The sequence below is a fragment of the Pimephales promelas genome, chromosome 5, assembly GCF_988280905.1.
Source record: "Pimephales promelas chromosome 5, fPimPro1.hap1.1, whole genome shotgun sequence".
Classification (NCBI taxonomy): domain Eukaryota; kingdom Metazoa; phylum Chordata; class Actinopteri; order Cypriniformes; family Leuciscidae; genus Pimephales; species Pimephales promelas.
Genome location: NC_142773.1, coordinates 37,474,673 through 37,491,122, shown reverse-complemented (window position 1 = coordinate 37,491,122; position 16,450 = coordinate 37,474,673). Strand labels below are relative to the sequence as shown.

General features: G+C 35.2%; 3 protein-coding genes across 6 annotated transcripts in view; 1 reads left to right on the top strand and 2 right to left on the bottom strand.

Moving 5' to 3' along the window:
- Positions 1-398: 398 nt before the first annotated feature.
- On the bottom strand, positions 399-2,879 carry tsen15 (TSEN15 tRNA splicing endonuclease subunit). Its single transcript, XM_039676248.2, has 4 exons — positions 2,380-2,879; positions 2,214-2,295; positions 1,999-2,134; positions 399-1,281 (listed from the first exon to the last, which is right to left on the bottom strand). Exons 1-4 carry the CDS (start codon positions 2,449-2,451, stop codon positions 1,113-1,115), a joined length of 459 nt encoding a protein of 152 aa, XP_039532182.2. The 5' UTR covers positions 2,452-2,879; the 3' UTR covers positions 399-1,112.
- Positions 2,880-3,355: 476 nt separating this feature from the next.
- Positions 3,356-16,450, bottom strand: part of acbd5b (acyl-CoA binding domain containing 5b) — a 27,221-nt gene continuing 14,126 nt past the window's right edge. The window contains exons 1-12 of one of the 2 annotated variants that reach the window (XM_039676256.2): positions 9,862-10,067; positions 9,475-9,577; positions 9,253-9,373; positions 8,998-9,070; positions 8,785-8,905; positions 7,382-7,516; positions 7,078-7,136; positions 5,866-6,055; positions 4,836-5,035; positions 4,318-4,365; positions 4,117-4,226; positions 3,356-4,013 (exon numbers count right to left, since the gene is read on the bottom strand). In XM_039676256.2, the coding sequence (XP_039532190.2) occupies positions 3,995-4,013; positions 4,117-4,226; positions 4,318-4,365; positions 4,836-5,035; positions 5,866-6,055; positions 7,078-7,136; positions 7,382-7,516; positions 8,785-8,905; positions 8,998-9,070; positions 9,253-9,373; positions 9,475-9,550 (1,152 nt within the window). In that variant the 5' untranslated portion in view covers positions 9,551-9,577; positions 9,862-10,067 and the 3' untranslated portion in view covers positions 3,356-3,994. Of the gene's footprint in view, positions 4,014-4,116; positions 4,227-4,317; positions 4,366-4,835; positions 5,036-5,865; positions 6,056-7,077; positions 7,137-7,381; positions 7,517-8,784; positions 8,906-8,997; positions 9,071-9,252; positions 9,374-9,474; positions 9,578-9,861; positions 10,068-16,450 lie in introns of those variants that run through there. The other variant, XM_089131438.1, reaches the window with a different exon arrangement.
- Positions 10,729-16,450, top strand: part of abi1b (abl interactor 1b) — a 23,482-nt gene continuing 17,760 nt past the window's right edge. For all 3 annotated transcript variants that reach the window (XM_039676251.2, XM_089131435.1, XM_039676250.2), the window contains exon 1: positions 10,729-10,903. In XM_039676251.2, coding sequence (XP_039532185.1) covers positions 10,748-10,903 — 156 coding nt within the window. In that variant the 5' untranslated portion in view covers positions 10,729-10,747. The remainder of the gene's footprint in view (positions 10,904-16,450) is intronic.

Sequence of the window (16,450 nt, the reverse complement as noted above, 5' to 3'; positions counted from 1 at the left end):
TTGGACCTGAACCATCCGGTTCCCATTGAAGTCCATTATATGGAGAAAAATCCTGGAATGTTTTCATCAAAAACCTAAATTTCTTTTCGACTGAGGAAAGAAAGACATGGACATCTTGGATGACATGGGGGTGAGTAAATTATTAGCAAAAGCTTTTTCAAAAGTGAACTAATCCTTTAAAGTGTCTATTGACCCAAAAATGAAAATTGTCATTTATTCACATTGATGGAGCAAATCAAATATGGTAAAACAGAAGCTGAACCAACCTTGCTTGACGTGCTAGAACAAACCTCAGTGGCTCTTGTATGTGAAAGGGAAATTCAGTCATCATTTACCCTCATGTTGTTCCAAACCTGTATGAGTTAGTTTCTTGTATTTCATACTTTTTTTCCCCCCCATAATATGGAAGTCAATGTGGCCTTAGGCCTGTGTGGTTACCCATATTATTCAAAATATATCCTTTTGTGTTCAGCAGAAGAAATAAACTTAAACTGGGTTGGAACAACTTGAAATTTTTGAGTGAACTATCCCTTTAAGCAAGTGCGATTGAGCTTCTGTTTACAATTTTTGATGAGCTCTATATGTGTTGATCAATGTTTATATATGAATGAAATACTGCATTTAAAAATGATCATGTCTCTTCAGAAGATTTGGATTACACCCCTTGATTCACAAAAAAATCTGAACTATTTTGAGCATCAAAGTTTTGGTGGAATGGACTTTCAATGAAGACTTGTGTTTCGAAGATGAACTAGCTTGTCTTCTGGATTTGGAATGACAGGGTGAGTAAATGAAGATGGTTTCAACAATAAAAACAATTTATTTTGCAGCTTTCTCTGTTTGATTTTTTTGGGAATTATGAAATGTTTTATTTTACAAATCTGTCACAAGTTTTTGAGTAAAAAAAAAAGCAGCTCATTGGTGTTGTCTAAATGTAATACTGCAATAAGTTGTCTTATAAAACACAAATATGGTCCGTTCCTGAGATTATCTTATCAATTCAGTCTCTCTTCAAGGACGATACAAGTTCATGAACGCATTTAAACCAGCCTCCATCAGTCATAATACTACCCAATCCACATCTCAGATCATAATCTGCCTGGGTGCTCATCTCACGTCTGTAACCTACGTTTGCGATGCTGTCGGCGGCCTTGGTCCTGGATCTCCACTGGAGGGTCAGGGGTCAGAAGGCCATCACACAGCCTCTGGTACACCAGACTGGAGTCAGAAGCCACTGCACACAAGAGCATCGGGACACCTCTGTCCAGTATAGTCCGCAACCTAAAAAGATTAAATGGTCACATTTTTAAAGCATAATAATCTGATTAAGTGAAACTTTATAAAGCGGTCATGTGTATTCCTGAAGTTTCTGGTCTTTACCTGAAACTATCTTACTAGTCTTGACTATTATAATAGTTACTACTCAGCTTTCGCCACAGAACAAGAGACTGCTGGCTTAGCTTCTGGAAAAGATGGCTGACACTATGTGTAATCCCAATCCTCCATAATGCATCCGTCTGCGTATTCAGTACCTTCGTCCATATTTTCTAAACGTTTCTGCCGGTGAAATCAGACGTACTGGCACTGATCTGTGATTGGTCTGTTAGCGCATTAGGCCCAACCCCCTATGGGCGGGTTTGGTGCTTGCCTTGAAGTCTTTACAGAAATCCCCCTCTCTTACACTTCCTCCAACAAAGACGTAAAATGACGATTTTTGCATCATTGTAGGAGGAAGTGAAAAAGGTAAATAGCAGATTTCTCTCGTCTCAGGAGAAAATGAAAGAGTGTTGCACGACCATTCAATAGTATAACTGGGTTTCTAACAATGGAAAGCTTAATGCAAATGGATGGAGTGGCAATTGTTAGCTGGGAGGCTCAGAACCACTGATTTGAAACAAGAGGTGTTTTGAAAGCAATTTACAGCAGCTTTGATACTTCACAGCCAAAGAGCTGCTTAGTAATGGCAGTATTACAGTAAATGCTGACTGTGTCTCCTACTCTTTGTGTTTGATGGATCTATGTGAAGGCAGAGGGTAGATCATCTGAACTGCTTCTCCTTCCTTCTCTCGACCCTCCAGCAGAACCGCCTGTAAGTCTGGGCAGGAAACTCCAACCACCTCCTTCCATTTACGCACTTGAAAGGGAAAGACAAAAAAGCTTATTCAGTCTTTATCTTCCACTTCTAACTAACCACTACTTTGATTTTTCCTCACCCTCCGTCAGTTCCATGTACACCAGGAAAGCAGCGTATACTTGAGCACTGTCACCGACATCTAAATGCATCAGGTCTTGGTACTAAAGAGGAGAACAAATTAAATGTCACTTGTCTAAACATGCAGTGCATCAATTTATCATAACCGGAATGTGACTCGCTCTTACGACGGCGTGCTGCTGGATCCAGTTCGGAGGACCTGCTCGACTAGCTTCGACAATCAAACCCTCCTCTTGCATTTTTCCATAAACCGCAAATGTCAATGCATGTAACAAAACGTGTTTTCAGATTTACCACGTGCACTTACAATCGTATCCACTCGTAAATTACGACTAACAGCGATGGCATGTCTTATGAATAATAAGTACGTCCGTTGCTTTGTAACTTTACTGGAGCGTCCAATCACGTGAGGAAGTTAATATTCATGAGGCAATGACAGAGGCGTCCATTCGCCAGCTGACTGGCGTTTAGCAGTAGACTATCCGTCCTAAATAGTGTTTATGTCCGAAAAAGAAGACAGCTATCTCGTTAATCAAAGACTTAATAGTTTTTTTTCATGGACCTCTGCTTTCAGACCACCTTCTAAATCTCTCTGCTTCCCCGTGTACAGCCTGATAAGTTAGCAACAGGCTTTTGAACACAATCATATTGTTATTGTCCTGTCTTTAATTGCGTCCGTGTAGAAACACTACAGTCTCTCAATGGGCCCACATTAAGTGACTTTGATTTGAGGAGGAATCTTTAATATTTAGTCATCTACAGACGTGTTTCAGTCTCTCTCGATCTATTTCTCTATCTATCTGTCTCAAGCAGTCAAACATACAAGTATCCTACAAGAACACCAACAGACGTATAAGTATTCTATGCCTCTGTAGTATAAAAATTAAACTACTTAAATTTTTGTCCACACTCCACATAATATACAAAGTATAGCGGTAGTAGAAGATATTTATCAGAAATATGTCAAGTCTGTGTTGCTTAGCTTTTCTCTTTGGTACAGTGAATTAAAGTGAATTAATCAAAAAAAAAAAACCCACACATTTTATTTTTATTTTCTATCCCTCATTTGGAAAAGCTGCAACATACTGTATCTTTCTTGGCATTTGTTCTCTATCCATGTCAAAATACTTTATTTTTCCAGCATTTCTCCTCTTTGAAATGTAATCTCTCGAAGCAAATGAAAAATGAGTAAATCTTTTAAAGATGGATTAAAATGACTGTAAACTAACTGCATTGAAAGTCATACAAATAAAACACACAATACACAATAGAAAAGGTATGATTATTATATACATGACTGTTCAAACGCCTAACCAAAATACAGTAAAATGTTTTTACAATTTAACTATTTGAATATATATATGTAGTTTATTCCAGTGACGTAAAGCTGAATTTTCAGCATCATTACTCAAGTCATCAGTCACATGATCCTTCAGAAATCTATCCAATATGACGATTTTCTGCTAAAAATAAAAAGTAAAAAATAAAATAAATAAATAAATAAATCACTATTATTATCAGTGTGCAGCTCAACATTTTTGTAGAAACAGTGATACATTTTCCAGAATTCTTTGGTGAATAAAATGTTGAAATGAACAGCATTTATTCAGATGGAAATATCATATTACACATCATCACTTTACTGTCACTGTCCTTGCTGAATACTAGCCTACTAATTTCTGAGGTTAGGGTGACATCATAGCTTTCACTTTTATGATATATCCAGATATATCCAGACCGTCTGAAAGTCCTCATGATGGTATACAGTTGGTATCTGATTCTTCACTTCACTCTTAACCATCTAAAACCACAACAAAGATGCAATGCAGGCATGTTTTACTCAACATTTTTTCTGTTGAAAAAAAAAAGTGTTTACATATAGCCTAGTTAACAGCACAGCTTACCTCCTTCTCTTCAGTAAGTAAAACTGCACCAGCCAGTGCACAGCAAATGGCCAGATAACGGTCAGCCCCGCAGCGAAGTGGGGCGAGTTTAAAGTCCACCAGGACCATCTCTGAAACACAGATACAATAAAACATTTCTGTTAACATAAAGCGGAATTTCAAACTATTGCATTCAATGCATTTGACGTCAAATAAACATACCTTTTTTGATGCCTTACAGTTCAAAGTTTTGAGAGAAGTAATTTCAGCCTAAAACCAAACATAAGCAAATAAATATTTAAATTAATAGCAACTTTAACTGTCCTCAAGGTTTTAATAGAATTATCGAAGGTGATTGTTGTTTAATGGTATTTATTTTCCCATAAAATGTTATATTAAGATCCTGAAAATATAGCTTTGTCATCACAGGGGGAACGAACAAATTTGAACATATATTATAATAGAAAATATTTATTTATTTTTACTGTAAATGACATGTCTCATCCACTTCCAGCTATTTTTTCTAGCTTGTTTTGCTGCAAGATTTTGCAAACTGGTATTTCTTACCATATTATTTTAATGCAATGTCATTATAAACATGCTCGTTTGTATTGTAACACAACTTGTTTTAACATTTACTGCACAGAAAAACACAAGGTGGATTAAACAGATCCAGTCTTTGGGATCTACATTCTAGACTTGTGGTTACATTGAGCCAGATATTTTGATGCTGGTCTTACTTGTGATGCCGTAAGATGTTCCAGTGTGGTCAGTCTGCGCAGCACATCTTGCATGTTGTCCTGTAACTGTGACAGAATCACAGCAATCTCTGTATTAAACGCTCTTTTGTCCGTTCTGTCTTCTGTCTCCCAGCGCTGACCATTTCCTTGGAAACCGCACTCGTGTTTGTCAGGTAGGCTAGTTCCCATTAACTGAAGCCCTGAGAGTATATATATAAAAAAAACATCCATTTATGCTTCCACTAACTCCCTGACACATATCAAACATAGATACTGTTACATAATTAAACAGCATAAACCTAAATTGTAATGACTAAGCATTTAAATATCATCTTACACAGACATTATATTGAGAGATATAGAACAACAGATACAAATGTATTTTATGCAAGTCGTCTATATCGTTATAAAGATCGTATCGATTTATATCACATGCTATCAGAATTTCATATTATCTTTTGCACCAAATTGAATATTTTTGCTCAATTTTGGCCTCTGAATAAATTCAGGTGTTTTTTCCTCCTTGAATTTGAGCTCCATATTCTCCTGTATCATACTATATGAGCAATAAAAGCTTGATGTATCAAATATTATACTCAACAAAAAAAAAAACACATATGCAAAATATTTTTTTCAGATTTTGTCTATATATTCAATAAACTCTTTTAAATAAACTTTTTAATATATATATATATATATATATATATATATATATATATATTGACTATTATTTCATATCATTTACAGGGTTATAATTTTCTGCAAGTGTGTATTTTCTTTCTTTTTATAATAGAAATACAAGCCCATGGTGATGAAAGGAAATAAATATCAATATAAACTATAATGAATGCCACTATGCAACATAAGAGTCTTGCCTTATTAGGAAATTATTTCCTAGGAGAAGTATAATACTATTCACCCCCATTGTAAGTTTATACAAATGCTGGTAGAAAATTGGCTTGTTGATCACATTATTGCTTGTTGACGTCATGGTGCTCAAGACTTATTCAAACACTGACTCGAGCCCAACCTCTTCCTCTGCCTGGAGAGATTCTGTCAGTTTGGACGGTTCCAAGTGTCGGCGGGTGGGGGACGGGGGGTATAATTCCCTGTGGTTTCCCATCCTGACTCTCACACTGAGGCTCTCTGTTTCCCCCTTGTTGCATGTTGGCACCAACCACGTTCACTTCTGCCAAATGGACCCTGGGAACTCCTGAACCCTAGGAAGAGCATTGCATACTACCATTTATTTAGCTCTGACATGACATGTCATGACAAACAAATGCATTTCTTCCTTTGGTTCTCTCTATCTCTCTCTCACAAAGAAATGTCACAAGCCTATTCTTCGGCTAACTATCATGGTGGAGTTCAGTTGAGGTCACTTAATCCATGTTTTGCCAAGGATTTCAAGTCATACTTTGTTTTTTATGCCAGGAATCACATAACACTTTCAAGTCTCTACTGATCTATTATGCATCAGAGTGACCTTATGGATTCACCCCAGTTATAGATCTCTTAATGATTGTTGTTTCAAGGGTTTTTTATGAATTTGATAACTCTCAAAACTAAAGTATTTAATAAGTTAATCAGCTTTTTAAGAGTGAATCTGCACGCCAAAATTAAAAGATCTTTGTTGATCTTTATTTATTCACCATTGTGATTGCATTACTCTCGAGTTATTTTTGTACTTTCCATTATTCATACACTACTGTTGAAAAGTTTGGTATCAGTAAAGAAATCAATACTTTTTTTCTCCAATTATGCATTAAATCGATCAAAAGTCATTTGATCAGTATTTACAAAAATTATATTTCGAATAAATGCTGTTCTTATGAACTTTCCATTTATCAAAGAATACTGAAAAAAATTAGTATTGTTTCCACAACAGTTGATAATATTAAGAATAACTTCTTGAGCAGCAATTCAGCATATAAGAACATTTCTGAAGGATCACATGACACTGAGTAATGATGCTGTAAATTCAGCTTTGATCACAGGAATAAATTACATTTTAAAACATATTCAAATAGGAAACTGTTATTTTAAATTGTAATAATATATCACAATATTACAGCTTTTACTGTATTTTTGATCAAATAAATGCACAAGTTTAGAGAATTTTACCAACCTTACTAATAAAATATGTTTTTTTTTATTATGCAAAATATAAGAGATGAGTTTTGAGATGCAATATGTTTTTGAGCCTGTGAAAGAATTGAAAACATCAGTATAAAGACTGTACCCTCTCTGGTGTTGCTGGTTTTTCCATTGAGCCGCTGTATATCTCACCATCTGATTCATCTGTGGGATATTTGGTAAGAAGAATGTCATCAAATAATATTTTTTAAACACACAGTTTATAATAGACACTTTGTTTACATTATCTGCCAATGTAATTTCATTAAATGAATCTTTTCTAATCAGAATGCTAAAAACTAAATTTGTCCCTCAAGAGTTTTGTATCCTCCAACACAACTTAAGATGGGCCATACAGTATAACTTGGGCCCGGACACAAAAATGCAAACTGATGGGAACCAAAACATACCATACGCCAGTTCTTCATCTTCCTCCTCAGTGTTGAGAGAACTATGAGTGTCATTGGTTGAGGAGGACACACTGTTCTCCTCACTTTCATTAAACACTGGTAAACTTCCTCTCTCTGCTGCATGGGTGCTCGAGACTGCAGAATAAAAAATCGTATGAATCATGTCAGGAGATTCAAACACATTTTACAGGTCTCTGTCTGGACAATTCATTCATTATGTGTCTTCCTTTGTGTTCGGCAGGACAGGTGGACACATGGAGGTTTGGAACAACATGAGGGTGAGTGAATACTGACCGAATTTTCATGGGTGAACTAACCCTTTAATGATAAAATCTTCGTTCATGGAAAACAAATTACCTTTAGTTGTAGAACTGAATTTAAATTCCCTGCTCTAGTTAAAATTGTACTCTTAATTATCTGAATTCTGAGTCTAATTTACGTTAGATTAATTTTTCAAAGTTGTGTTTTAAGAGGGCCAATTGTTGCAGAAATTGTACATCTTGGGTAAAAAGTCAGTGTGAGTGAGATGGTGATTCTTGGGCACAACTTCTGTAATTGCAGAAATCGTTTCAGCTAGCATTTGTCATTCTGACATGGCAAATTGTGATTATTCTAACAAAATTTCTTTTTATCACCACCCTCTTTTTTTGAACATTGTATTTTTAATCTCCACAGAAATCTGCTTATTCATATTTGAATCATGTGACTTGTACTTTTTTTCCATATTTGATGTCTTTCTAATGTATGCAAATCAGCTACTGGGCCAGTTGCATAAACTTGGCCACTATGTGGTTAAGACTGTCTCTTGAGAACTGGTTTGACTGACTTTTTCAAATCTAATAAGATCAATCCACCTTTTTTATGTAACAGACGTAAAAAAAAATAATTAGGACCAGTCTTGAAGGAAAAATGTAGATGACTAGTCTAAACAGTTTATGCAACCGGCCACCGAGACAGATGAACTATGCAACAAACAAACAAACAAAATTCTTTGTGATAGCACTTATAGTTTGCTTCTCTCCCATGTACTTATGTGATGTTGAGACCCAAACTAGCTATAAAACAATTGACCCACTACGAGGCACATTATGTAGGACACTTATTTACAAAAGTACCTAATTCCAGTGGACAGTTTTAAATACACATTTCATATTCTATATGGCCTGTTGTATTATATAAAGGCACAAAGTTGTTGCTTGTACCCCTCTTCTTCTCATCCATCTCCATGTCATCATCTATATTTCCTATTACTTTCATTTTCCCCCTCTTCAACTTTCTCATCATCAACAACTTTTCCATCTTTAGTGCTTCCTGTTTTTACATTCATTAAAATGTTAATTAAAGGAGTTCAAATAAGGTCAGATCTTATGGTTAAGGCATTTGAATCATTTTAGGAAAAGTACCTGTGGATAATAGTGCTGCTTTACTGGTCACATCATCATCATCCTCTACCATTTCATAAAATGGATCAAGAGCGTCCATTAATTCTGCCATCCTGTCTGTGACTGGAAGGGTTTCTATAATCTATGATAAAACATTTGATTGTTTATGATTTAAACTAGTTTTGGTGTTACCTCAATATGACTATATGAGAGAGCTTCATCTATACAACCTACCAATTGTATTTCCTGAACATATTCCATCATGGCTTGGTCCTTTGATATGTTTCCCAAGGCTTTCCATGCCTCCCTGCAAACAACACGTGTCTGGGTTTAATATGCATATCTGGCTTATTGCTCAAATTATTCTTTAAAGCATTCTTGAGATATAACAACATCAACATTTCTGTTAACATAACACTAAATTCATTAAAAACATGTAGTTATAAATATATAATATGAAAAATCATTATTTCAGTGGATAAGAATTACCATTTAGCCTTGCCAATAGGATCCCAAGAGTTTGGTTTTAGGGTGTTACAAGGTCCTGCTGTAGCTTGTTTGTAGTAACTGTATAACATAACCAGCATATCATCGGACAGATCATAAGAGCCTGTGTGAAATGAAGAATTATTAAAAACACATTTTTTAATGTTGTTGTAATTTATATGAAACCATGAAGTTCAATACTTGACATTCATATTTAGGTATTACCATCCTCAGGTAAATTTCTGATGACTTTGACAGCTGCTTCAAACCTCCTCTGAATAGATTTGGGATCTTCCTCCATTGTACGTACTTCGTCTCATGGAAAGGTCTTTACATCATGATTGATAGATGCCAGCAAATTAGATAAACATTTAGCAAACAGAAAAGCAAATCACACTAATAAGGTAATAATTTAAATGTAGACTTATTTCTTATTTGATATGTTAAACATACTTGATATTGAACAACTTGGTTAATTAACTTAATCAGCAATTTCATTAACCTTTCGCCATATTAAGAAATCACCGTCTAAACTATGAAAATGGCCTTTAAGAGTAGGAAAAATGCTACTGAATAACAAAAAATAACTCTGAATAACTGAATATAACTCACCTCCTGTGTTTCGTCCATCTGAAAATGCTGCTAAGGTGTCCTAAGTATTAACTGAAACAGGTGCAGTTTGGGTGATGTAGTTTCCAATAAAGCTGACCTCCATAGTAATTAATAGAACGCAGAGCGCTTTAGCCTACAGGATCCACAATGCCTAGCGAAAGGCTATTTAAACGTCTTTTACTCGTGCTAAGATATGAGCTGCCTCCGATAGATGGATTTAATATAATTTCTGACTATTCAGAATATATAGTAGTATACAGAAGTGTCTCTAGTATAAAATAACATCCTAAAGTTGTCTTTTGTTTATTTTAGAGGAATTGGTTTTGAGATCAGTTTAGTTTACTTAAGAAGCATTGTTCACATAGTAAATACTCGCATTATTACTATATTTTATAAGATCGTCACTGTTATATCGCTATCACCACGGTATAGCAGTATTGCATTATTTTATATAATTATCCGAATATCCCCGTTACGTTAGACATGCCATGCGGTTCACTGAAAAACTAACGATAATATCATTAACATACCTTAAAGCTTAAAACACCAATACACAATGTATTATGTGCTTAAATGTTAACTAAAAAGAATGCCCACGACAGTGGACAAAAAGCATTTGTTTAGTCTTAATTGTAAATCTGCTTCTCTTCAACATCACACACTAGTCAGAAGAAGTTGAACGGTGTTCTATTTCGCATCGCTGAGGAAAACGTACTCGTCTCCCATTGGTCCAGAACCGCTTATCAGAACCAGACACCCAATCACAGAACAGTGCGTAAAGCACTGCGTTGAGAATTGTCACACTTCTGAAACAGCGGAGCCAACGGGAATCCCACAATGCCAGGCGAGGGACCTCCTGTCGGAGAGTGAAGCTCCGCTGGTTTCAATGAAAGAGGGGGAGAAGAGTAATGCAGAGGGATGTAAGATGGCAGAGCTACAAATGTTGTTAGAGGAGGAAATCCCGGCAGGAAAAAGAGCCCTTGTGGAGAGCTACCAAAACCTTTCAAGGGTTGCGGAATATTGCGAGAACAATTATGTGCAGGTATGAATTGGAGAAATTACCTTTGCCTTTCATGTATTGTCTGAATCATTGGGGATGTGATTGAAATGCGAGCACTGCATTTGTAGCATTACAGAGGATCCTCATCAAACGGCTATAAAGGCGCATTGAGGCATAATACACGCGATCAATTCATTTGATCAGGATACTATGCGTTTCATATATTTGGATGATATTTGCGTTGTTTGACCCTGATAGACACAATGCACGAATTCACTTTCGGAGGGTGTGTCAGAGACGTGCTGCTTTCACTACGATGGATGGAGACAGATTAGCTTTTTAAAAAAGATATAATAGGTTAATTGTCAAAATGTCGCCAAACAGATTGTTAGAAACCAATCTAGTTGTATGTTATCTAATAGCTTATTGCAGGGCAGGCGGCGTCAATGTATCGACTGCAAATCTGTTTGAAGCCAAGACGTCATTTTCCGAACTAATACGTCATGCTCTGAACGTTCTGATGTTTTATTTGCTGAATTCAATTCTGCTGCTCGGTTTGTTTCGAGGTCCTGATGGGTGTGAATGTGATGAATGCCCAGATATTCGATTTTCATAAACGCTATTGAACTTCATCCACGTTTTGGCAACGCTATGTCAGTGGGACGCGAAACTACCATGGGTTTGTTAAATACATGCGGTGATATCTTTTAATATATGTGTGTGTGTGTGTTGAAAATGTGTATTGGCTGAAGTCGAATGGCGAGACGCCTGCCAGACGCGAAATGTCGATGATGGTGTGAATAAGTTATTGCTGACACACAGTGCTCGAATTGAGTCAAGTCTTATGGGGGGTCCCCAATTTTTTTCCTGGGGGGGGGGGGTTGTGTTTGGGATATAAATAGCATATATTTATATAATATGCATAAATGTATACTATTTATTAAAACCGCTTGAAAAATAATTATATTAGGCTATATATATAATTATTATTTTAAATTACTTACTAAAGGTTTGGATTTAGAGGGCAGCAGAATTTTCACAAATTTTCAGCATTTTCAGTGTCACATGATCCGTCTGATGATCAACAAACATTTATGTAATAAACATTTATTTTATTTTTCAGGATTTTTTAGCAATAGAAAGTTCAAAACAACAGTTTCTATTTGAAATAGAATCTTTTGTTACATTATAAACTTCTTTACTGTCACTTTTGATCAATTTAATGCGACCATACTGAATAAAAGTATTAATTTATTTCCCAACATTTTTAAAAAAAAATACATTCTTATGACCGCAAGCTTTTAAATGGTAGTGTATAATGCTACAACAAGTTTTATATTTCAGATCTAAAGGATCATGATGAACACTGGAGAAACGATAGTTTTCAGCTTTGATCACAGAAATAAACAATATTTTATTATATTATTATTTTAAACTGTAATAATATTTCATAAAATTACTGTTTTTACTGTATTTTGCATCAAATCAATGCAGGCTTGGTGAGCAGAAGAGACTTTTGAACAGTTGTGTACATCCAACAAAATGATTTATTTACAAATGTTGTTTTTAACCTAAAAACAACTGCATGATTAATGTGGATTATGTGACACTGTGGTAATAATGTTGGTTTCAAAAGACTTGATTAAATAGATGAAACTTGTTTATTAGATATTATATGGTGGGGATTTTTCAACTATTTCAGCACATGCGATTTTTACATAGTTACGTCCAGTAGGTGGCGGAAAAGCACTCAGTAGGTCAGCAACTATTCAACGACCATGACTAGCGAAAAAGGCAGCTTTATTCAGAAACAAACAATGCCATGCCAATCGATGTCAATTATTGCTATTTTAAGAGTGAACTTTGAAAGTGAACTTTGAAACCCAAAACTTTGTGTTTACGTGGCCGATCCTGGCAGCATGAAAAACAAGTTTTATACAAATTCTGAATGGAAATTAGAAAGCACACAACGATCGTTCCCTTTGCTGAAAAACTGTTATCCATCTCCGTCGAGATCTCTAGCACTCCCGTAGAACCAGGACTATTAATAATGGTGGAAAAAAAGTAACTTAAGCCTAAATGTTTCCAATTTACGCAAGGAATACAGAAGCCCCGATATGGTGTGGGTAGATATAAAGTAGAAAGATATATAAAGAGAGACAATTACCCCTCAAAAAAGTCGGTAAGAAGCTTTCTCTTCCCGACCTCGAAAATTAGCTTCAACAGAGCGGCGCCAATCAAACAGTCCTGTCAGTCAACGATATCATTGCGCACAGCACTCTTTAGATGTGGGGCGGGCGTTTACAATTTAAAGCGAACAAAAATATATTGTAAATAATAAATTCGCGAAATTTACTGTATCCATTGCATGCATTTAATCAGATTTGTTATTATTATTTTTTACTAAAATAAAAATATCTGACGGACCCCCCTAATTCTATTTTTTACTTCTTATGGGAGGTCCCTAATACCTTATGGGGGGTCCCGGATCCCCCCAGCCCCCCCTCAATTCGAGCACTGCTGACACACCTGTGTTAATGTGGCGCTCGCTGAAACCTTTTCACACACACCTACAATAAAGCACAGAGACTGTTGGAAATGTCCAAATGTTGTAGCATAGGCTTTAATGATATAGATAAGTAACTTGTTTTGATGGAGATATTTAGTAAAATATGGGGATAATTTATGGACATTCTGCTATAATAATGAGTGGGATAAGAAGGAAAGAATAATTTGCTTGTATAATTTAATCACATTCACAGGTCTGTTTTATTGTACGTTCAACAAAGGGACATTTAGGACGATGATGATCAGTGTTCAGTGAGAAATGAAACCAACATTTAGCCTATTCAGTATTTATTTGCTTCACCTTCCTGTGTAATATCATCCCTGCGCAGTTAATAATATGCTGTGATTTTGTAAAGGTTATTATAATACAAAACAAGTTCTGAGACACAACATTACCTCTCATTAAACATTTTCTCTTTGAATTTTATCTGATGATCGGTGGGATGTTCTTGACACAGATGTACCATTGGATTTGATTTCTCTCATGACCTGTTCTCATCAGAACTCAAAACTTTGTATAGATTAAAATATATATTGAACTTTGGAAAAACAGTATAAATATGTTTCTTTTAAAGAAAGATTACTATATCTTGATGAGGAAGAGGTTATGTCTTTTATGAGGTACCTACATTTGTCAAAACTATCAAAATGATAAATGTGACATTGTTTTTGGGAATGTTTGGTCTGATATTTGGATGTATTAGGAAACTTATACATGATAAAATGTATTTAATGAAAAGTGTGTATTCAGACATAAATCTGACATTGATTCTTGTAGTCAGCAATACATATTTTGCCAATACCTCAAACCATGCCTTGATACATTTAGGCATTTTGATTAGATTCAGGGTCCTGCTAATGAGATATCAACAGCTAAAAAAATGTACTAACTCACAAATACACTGTACATCGAAAATATTACTAACATGAACACTTTAATTGAACTATGAAAATTGAAAATCCAGTATCTCAATTGGGACATCCACAATGAAATACACTTTAGTTCTGAAATAATTTAGAAAAAACTAAATCAAGATCATCAATCATCTGATTACAGCTCATTATTGGATTGTGCAATGAGATGCAATGACAACAGTCAAAAAAGTATTTTAGTCTTCTAAAAATGTGGTAATATGACCCCACTAAGACATTTAAGAGATACAAAATTAGGTACTCAAGTTTTTAGATTGACAAAAATTAGATTTCTGCAGAAAAATGCATGTTAAAATAAATATTATTAACATGCATTTTTCTTTGTTTTTTTGTGCAAGTGTAATGTTAAGTGTTTAATGTATTGCTATGCTAATTTTGGTGAGGTTCTGTTATGTAGGTTTTTTGGGGGGTTACCATCATGGTGACAGGTGTAGCATGGTTTGAGAAATGTTTTTTGTTTTATATTGCCATACTCAGTCAGCAATGCTAATCCTATCAAAGCATTGGGTTTTCAAATATCGCTTTCGTTTACCCCATCTTAAAGAGAAATTAAAATCTGCCAGTTCTGCTCACTTAAACTTTGAATTTCTTGACTTAAAAAAAATGATGCAACAAAACTGATTACTTAATATATTTTGAATTTTGCCATTTTGATTGGTTATCCATCAATTCATATAATCAATGTATCGTTAAAGTGGTTTCATAGTATGGTTATATGTTGGTATATTCTGACTGTAAAGACTTTGTAAAAAATACTTTTAGAAAGCTACAAACCATATGAGATTAAGACTTGGGAATATAATGATATGTTTTGATATAAGCCAATGTCTTTGAACCCTCATGTGAGTTAATTTAGCAATGAGACATTGTCAGATATTCATAGAGGACTAAATGACTCAAAGATGTTCCTCTTTCGGTTTTAGTGGGTGAATCGTCCTCAAAACGAGGACCAAAGCAGGAATGGGTGAATCATACTCAAGAGGAGGACCAAAACGGGGATCTTTGGCGCGAGACAGAAGTTAATCATGTCTCATAATGACTTTAAATCAGTATCAAAAGCATTTGTGAAAGAAATCCAGAATGCTTCATGAGTGAATCATGGATTAGTAATGTGTTAATTTAGGTGTGACAAAGAATGAGTACGATCCTAAAGTTTGGGTTTAATACTTTCATTTATCAAGGAAACATTAATATGATCCTTTTGTTAAATGAACACATGCAGTTTTTTTACTTTCCATTCATCAAAGAATTCTGAAAAAATAATTTTCAACATTAATAATAATTAAGAGAAATTCTTGAGCAGCAAATCCGCATATTAAAAAGATTTCTGAAGGATCATGTGACACTGAAGACTGAATTACTTTGTAATCAAATTAATGCAGCCTTGGTGAGCTTAAGAAACTTTATTTAAATACTGTACATTAAAACTGATTTACCGACCTCAAACTTTTATATGTTCGTGTTCATTTAGAAATGATAGGACTCAGTCTAGACTTGATATGATGTTTTGGCCCTAATAAGTGAAAACCAGGCAGTTCCTGATAATTGTAAGAAAATATTATTAATTATTAAAACGTTATGCTTTAACGTCTTGCATCTAAATCAAGATCTCACGAGTCATTCATTGTTTTAGAGCTGTTGCCCAATAGTCTAGTAGGACATAGTGGAAAACCACAGGCAGGACATTCATGGGTCATTCATCTGTATCCCCCCGTGACGACAGACACATGGTCTTAGAACAGCTGAGAAGCACTGACGTGTTGTAACAGGTGGTGTTTGAAGCAGACCTGGGGTCAGTGCTGCATGCTCATCGCAGTATAATTGTTAAAGTCACTATGAAATCAAATGGACACCTTGTATTTTAATGGAATATTTCAGTATTTATTATAAATGATTTATATTACCGGGCTGTTGAATGCTTGAATCTGGTTGGTTGATGAACATTCTTAGGTGGCGTGCATTTATTTTCAGGGAAATGCACAGCTAAAGTAGTTCCAGCCAGTTCTTTACCGCATTACACTTCAATATCACTTCGCCAAATTAAGGTCCTTACAGGCTACAACAGCAAAAGAACCAAAACCCACAACC

Coding starts and splice junctions, on each gene's coding strand:
- tsen15 (XM_039676248.2), bottom strand. CDS start 2,451: ATGCAAGAGGAGGGTTTGATTGTCGAAGCTAGTCGAGCAGGTCCTCCG. Junction 2,135..2,213: donor GTACATGGAACTGACGGAGG/GTGAGGAAAAAT, acceptor TTCCCTTTCAAG/TGCGTAAATGGAAGGAGGTG. Junction 1,282..1,998: donor AGATCCATCAAACACAAAGA/GTAGGAGACACA, acceptor TAATCTTTTTAG/GTTGCGGACTATACTGGACA.